Source organism: Phragmites australis, chromosome 2 (assembly GCF_958298935.1).
Source record: "Phragmites australis chromosome 2, lpPhrAust1.1, whole genome shotgun sequence".
In the NCBI taxonomy this organism is placed as follows: domain Eukaryota; kingdom Viridiplantae; phylum Streptophyta; class Magnoliopsida; order Poales; family Poaceae; genus Phragmites; species Phragmites australis.
Window position 1 is genome coordinate 41,640,096 of NC_084922.1, and position 7,163 is coordinate 41,647,258.

At 44.8% G+C, this 7,163-nt stretch overlaps 1 protein-coding gene across 1 annotated transcript; it reads left to right on the forward strand.

Moving 5' to 3' along the window:
• The first annotated feature begins 4,333 nt into the window (after positions 1-4,333).
• Positions 4,334-6,955, forward strand: LOC133908929 (metacaspase-5-like). The gene is made up of 2 exons (XM_062351154.1): positions 4,334-4,836; positions 5,836-6,955. Exons 1-2 carry the CDS (start codon positions 4,488-4,490, stop codon positions 6,741-6,743), a joined length of 1,257 nt encoding a protein of 418 aa, XP_062207138.1. The 5' UTR covers positions 4,334-4,487; the 3' UTR covers positions 6,744-6,955.
• The last annotated feature ends 208 nt before the right edge of the window (positions 6,956-7,163 follow it).

Below are 7,163 nucleotides of genomic sequence, written 5' to 3' on the forward strand. Positions count from 1 at the left end.
AATAACATGACAGCTTTTGGCTGCAATTAACCATGACTCGCAGGACATGAAACTTACACGCATGCATCATATAAACATAAAGGGCATAATATTCATATCATTCCCTGCAAAAACAAGTTAAGCGCATAATTAAATTCTAACAGGATGATGAAAACATGTTATTCTTAAAAGCCCTAGGCTCTAACAGCACGGCGGTCCCACTAGCCGGTTAGCGGGCGGGAGGTCGAAGGGGAAGTTGCCCCCTCCCCCTACCACGGGTTTCAAGGCAGTGCCCCTGAAAACCTCTCGGTAATATATATATCATATCTATGAAATCACTGTGAAAATCTCATCGAATTGATCATATCAAGTCGATTTCGAGTCATTCACAATACCTCAATTTCTATTAGATCAATCATATTGATCATCGCGCGAGGTTTTCTGGAATCAATGACAACACAAATAACCTCGATCTGTTGTTCTTCCGACCATGCATCGGTGCATGCTATTATCCCCAATGGTGATTCCAGTCGGTAGGAGCAAGTCGCATGCGCTGCCATGTGGGCAAGCAAGCTAATCCTTTGATCATATGGTTCCATAGACTCACACCTCATCCGACCCCTATTACAACGAACCATGCAATAATTGATCCATCACATGAAACGATCAAGATCCAATCTTTTCCTACCATATATCATCTATATGTGACTGATTTAGATAAAAAAAAAACTATGTTGGATAGCTCTGATACAACTGTTGTGAAACGGGTAGGCTACGCTAGCCTAAAATAAAAATTTTCTATCGTATTCACCCAGGAAACCATGCTAGTAGAAGATCATAGATCATTACCACTCGACGTGTAGTGCAACGGATGAAGAGTTGGAGTAGACCGATCTAACGTCGTGCCCGTCAAACTCATTGAACAATTTCTCGATCAGAACCGCGATCAGCCTCACACAGATGGTCACGCTCCTCGACCAACTCTGAGCAGGTGGTCGTGCCCCTCGACCAGTTCCTCGACTAGCTCCCGATCAGATATGTCATGACCTTGACCAGTTCTGAGTGGTCGTGTCATACTATCCGACCAGATCCGAGTGGTTGTGTTGTGCACTCTGACTAGATCCGAGTGGTCGTGTTGTGCTTCGCGACCAGTCTCAACCACGTCACGATCAACTTATCAAGAAGATTAGCGTCGCAATAGCAGTAGCGCCTCTACGGTATCTACACGTACTAGGCAGAAACGACGAGCGCTAATATGCTAGCACCTCGCGCGTAGCTAGGGTTTTGAGAGATCATGTGGAAGGCTTCAGCTAGGGTTTCAGAATGGCTCAACCTCTGCACGCCCCACCCCACGCCTCTCCTTATATAGAGCTCACTAATAGGCTCCTATGTTGGAAGCCCTTTAGGACTCTAACACCTCATAGATCACGATCCAATCAAACCCATATACGAATCCAATTCGTATGTTTTGTTCTAACCCATTATGTGTGTGACCCATTGGGTTCATGTACATATGGCTACGACCTGAAAACCCTGTCCAAACTAAAATCAATAGCGGTCCTTAGCAGGACATGTTGACTCCTGAGTATACACAAAAGATCATATCTACTGAACCTTGATATACATATGTATCGATCCTTTCACCTCACGATACCAGTCAAGCTCAAGGTAAGATATGTGCCACCCTTATGATAGCTCCATCATTTACTCGATCAAGTAATGGATTCATCATGATTAACTCTTTAATCATATTAGTATGATCATGCATTTTCTCAATCCACCTACCTCAAGAGGTCCAGAGATATCTCTCCTGTTGTCAAAGAGAGGCAAATTCTTTCTTGATCGCTCATACCCCACAACATGTTTCAGGACAAATTCGAAAACTACATTTATGACTACCCAGCTATGGAATAGTGTTTGGCAGTCCCAAAGTATGTCACTACACATTTTGAGAATCAATGACGATTTCAGGTCTAAGGATCATGCAGGTACACCATTTGAGATAATAACTAATGGCACATCATAATAACAATCCCAATAGTATCTCAAGTGGGTCTATCTAATATTATATTCTCTAACATAAATATTTATATTATTGACATGGTATCTCTATACCTATGATCCATGAAATGTGATCATCAATCAATATATGTGCTTGTCTTATGTATCATCACAATAATATACGACCAGAAATAGACTAAGAATAACATCATGATATAAACAAAGTGTTTCATGAATAAGTCACATATTTATCAATCAAAATAAATGATAGTCATTCTTGGAATAACAAATTATTCAGAAGTAAATGAACATAAACATATAATACAATCATCTCTATGATTGCCTACGGCATATCACCTTCAAGTGCTTGTTCGGTCGCCAATTGTGGCGCTGGTCTTGTCTGTCATGTCAGGGCGGTAACTAATTGCACCGGGATATTTGGACGGCCACTACTTGCACCTATATTAAATATTGGTCACTTCATATCAGGTCGATAGCGGTCGGTGGGTCCCCTCTTGCTGATCTTCCTAGCAGGGCCTAGTGGCCTCCCCCATGCTCCGAGAGTCCATTGCTTAGGGAGGTTCACAGGCTCTGAAGGCCTTGGTCTCCGTAGAGAGTCTAGGTCCTTGGGCTCTAGAGGAGTTCTCAATGACGACCCCCTAACCGTATCTGTGGTTGGGGCAATTCCCTCAACAACTATACTCTATAACAGCAACAACAATACAAGTCTTAGAAGATCCATATGCGAGGCAACGTATTAGAAAAAAAACAAAAGATTAGGACAAAGTTGAATCAATTCGTCCCCTGGTGCATGCTTAATTTTGCCTTGCTTGCCTACTTGTGTCCCTAGTTTTCGTAGTTTTCATGTTTCCATTGTGAATTTCATTAGGTAACTAAATGACATCGAGCAACTAGCAGCAACCGTAGGCAATCAATTAGGATAGAGTCATCACGCTAGTGCTTCACGGGCGACGGAGGAGGAGGGAAAGGAAGGGACGAAGGAGCAGGGCACCGGGCAAAAGAAAGGATCACGAGCGGTGTCCTCTGGGAAGAATCGCGATCATGGCTCACAGGCAGCGATCGAACGATTCCCCTCCCTCGGTGGTTTGATCCGATGGTCCGAGCTTTTTTGCTAACATGGCCTCACCAGGTGGTGAGAAACCGACACGGATTAGATGTAAAAGATTTGCTATCGACATCAACTTTCGGCAGCAAGTCAACAACTCACCGGTTATCGTTTCTCAAGAACTTCAAAATCAATTACCCACTTATCTATATTGCTTTTCTCCAGAACTCCAAAATCAATTACTGCTGACCTATAGGGAGGAAGCTTTACATCCCATTATTCCCATCTCATAGAGGGTACACTCCATGATTTAATCAACATTAGTGGTTTCCATAATGTTAAATCACATTCATCGAAAGCTAACTTTATCCAATATGATGTAGATGTCTTATCTAAAAAAATTCATCGGTACAATACCTAACCTTATGTTATGATGGAACAAAGATTTCTTTTATCTAGAACAACACCCAACCTTTTACCTAGTTACCTCCCTTCGAGACCCCATGACATCCTCTGAGCACACGCTCGCACTCCTAGCTGCGCCCAACGATGGTGAGGCCATGTGATTTCTTTTTTTTTCTCCTTTGTAGAACACGTAGAAGAATTATATATCTTTGTATTAAGAAGTATGAAAATACTCGTCGAATGCACTATTACATAAAAGCGTGGGAAACTATTACAACGAAGGGGAGTCGAAATCATGGCCTGCAGGATCAGGGCACCCAGATCCTTAGCCCCTGCTTGGATCCATAGTCTGGCTTCTTCTTTGATTGCGCAGCCAACTTGTAGCGATGAAGACACCACACCGTTGAACACGCGCGCGTTCCGCTCCTTCCGGATTCTGCATGCGATGAGCTGCAGCCACGAATCAATTGGTGCTTCGCCAACTTGTAGCGATAAAGAATGGTTCCCTTCATTTGGTGCTTCGCCAAGCTCGAGCGTAGCTGCAGCCACCAATCAATTGTTGTACCTCACTCCTGCTGAGAAATGGAAGAGATTGTACCAAATTCATTTGGTGCTTCGCCTTGGCAGCCTCTTCCTATTATTCATAGAAACATAAAACCACCTCTAGGCGTTGATGACGGGTTGTAAGAGCGTCAAACGATATGACATCATGCTATGACACGTTAGCGAGGTTTAAAAGGCACATCTGACGTGTTAAATGCACGACGCCAAATCTTCTGAAAGGTCTATTTGTAAAAATCGTTTGAAAAAAGCTAAAAACGAAAAAAATCCACGGATTATTGCCGCTCCGAAAAGGCCCACCACTCCCGTGTTCCCACCTGTCAGATCAGAAACACAAAAGGCCAGTCGACGTCCGTCGACATAGACGCGACGCACCACAAGGTAAGGCCTTTCCCCGACCACCGCACGACGAATCCCGCCCCCACTCCTCCGGCAACCGGCGACGACCCACCCAGGAGAGATCCACGCCGGGCCGATGGGCAGCAAGCGCGCGCTCCTGGTGGGCATCAACTACCCGGGCACCAAGGCCGAGCTCAAGGGCTGCCACAACGACGTCGAACGCATGCGCCGCTGCCTCGTCGACCGCTTTGGGTTCGACGAGGGCGACATCCGCGTCCTCGTCGACGCCGAACCCTCCGCGCCGCAGCCCACCGGGGCCAACATCCGCAAGGCGCTCGCGCGCCTCGTCGGGGACGCGCGCCCCGGGGACTTCCTCTTCTTCCACTACAGCGGCCACGGGACGCGGCTGCCGGCCGAGACGGGGCAGGACGACGACACCGGGTACGACGAGTGCATCGTGCCGTCCGACATGAACCTTATCACAGGTGCGATCGGGTTCACTGCGTGTTCCTTAAATTGAAGTAATCTGGAAATGGTAAAATGGTGGGAGTAGCAAGTAATCTGCTGCCCTGGCCCCTGAGATGTGAATCTAAGCGTGGAAGAGAGAGGTCAACACCTACGTGATGTGGATCTGTTCTTGGATTTGATCGAGCACAGTCCAAATAGTGAACAATTCCATCACATCATTTTGTAAGTCTGTGATTTGGACGCTTGTGCTAGAGATTGATGATTGGGCTTCCCCATTTTCTGGTTTTGCATTTCGATGATATTTGTAGTTATTATTGTTGTCTGATTGAATTTCAGATAATTCGAGGACGCAGTTCAAATTCTGAAACTGTTTAGACAGGATGATAAGAATTTTTTAAGATGCATACTTTTTGTATGATCTGTATGGCAATTCCGTATACAATGCGTGGGTTATATCTAAGATGAGGCATGGCTGTGGTGATAGCTGAAAACTAATCAAAGGGTGCACGATTTTGAGTATGAAACTTTACTCTGGTGAATGTAGTTCCTAAGTTCCTTCAACTTAGCAAAAGCGTTGTCTTTGTTGTTCAAATGAGTTTTCATCTGTAAACACGGCATTCAATCACTTAATTAGCTATTAAGGACTTTGACTCTGGTGAATTAATCAGTTCCATTCAGCGGCGGATCCCTACAATTGGGCCACTGGTATAACTGAACATTTCTTGGCAAAGACCAAATGTTTTGACAGAAGGATGACAAAATGCTTAGGAAAGATTTTAATTCAACATTTTTCAGCGTGTCTTATCATCATATTGCAGTTCTGCTGATCCATCATCCAATTTTTCTTGGACAAACATTTTAGCATTTTTTAAACCTTGTTTTCATACTCATTCCTGATTCATAATTCGATTTAATCCCATGTATCATTTGGAAAAAAAGAACTCATGCGAACAATGAAGACCCGTTCAAGCAAAGGCTTTCATATGTTAAAACTCCTAACCTGCTTCTATCTGCAGATCAGGATTTCAGGGAACTCGTGCAGAAGGTCCCCGATAACTGCTTATTCACCATCGTCTCTGATTCATGCCACAGTGGTGGCCTACTGGACAGCGCTAAGGAGCAGATAGGTAATAGCACCAGGCAGAATAGGACCCAGTCCGGTGAACGTGAAGAGCGACCTGATTCTGGTTCTGGCACCAGCTTCCGGTCCTTTCTCAAAGAGACCGTTCGCGACGTGTTTGAATCTGAGGGAATCCGCATCCCTCATAGCCACAGCCACCATGGAGGTGACGACCAGGATGAGGCTTACGCACAGCCAACTGGGAATGGCCGCACCAAAAACCGCTCCCTACCACTCTCGACACTAATAGAGATGCTCAAGGAACAAACTGGCAAGGATGACATTGATGTGGGTTCAATCCGGATGACACTGTTCAACATGTTTGGCGACGATGCCAGCCCAAAGATAAAAAAGTTCATGAAAGTCATGCTCGGAAAGTTCAATCAAGGCCAGTCAGGCGAGTATGGTGGTGGTGTCATGGGCATGGTTGGTGCCCTTGCTCAGGAGTTCCTGAAGGCTAAACTTGAAGGCAACAAGGAAGAAGCTTTCAAACCAGCGTTAGAGCAAGAGGTTCACAGTGTTGACGAGGTGTATGCCGGGACTAAGGCCTGGGCACCTAACAATGGCATTCTGATCAGTGGGTGCCAGACCAACCAAACATCAGCCGATGCAACCACAGCGCAGGGTGTCTCATTTGGTGCCCTCAGCAATGCGATCCAGACCATTCTTGCAGAGAAGCACGGGAAGGTGACTAACAAGGATCTAGTGATGAATGCACGTGAGGCACTGTCCAAGCAAGGGTACACTCAGCAACCTGGGCTTTACTGCAGGGATGAGCATGTTCATGTGGCTTTCATATGCTGAAACATGGGCTGCTACAGTTATTATTTTCCTCCCTCTTCTTGTGTTGGGCTGTGCACGAGAGGTTGAAATTTTCCTTGTTTCCCCTGGTGTGTTACAGTTATGTAATTGTGTTGTGTCAAAGTTGTTTGAGGTTATGCTTCAATGTTGGACTATTCCAATACTGAAATAACTATGAAAAACGTTATATATCCATAATATATGTACTTATCTCATTAGTTGTATTTAAACTGTAAACTTCGCTAGTATATCAGTTTTTTTACTACATTCCTGCTGTCCCAGTAACATTAGTTTTGCATCAACCTGATGTTGGTTCTAGTCTGCTTTTCTGCTTTAAGTTCTGTTCCAGCTTTTGTTTATATAGAGTATGTACAATTGCGATTTCTCTTGTCCTGTCTTTCTGGTGTGTGAAGTTAATATGCC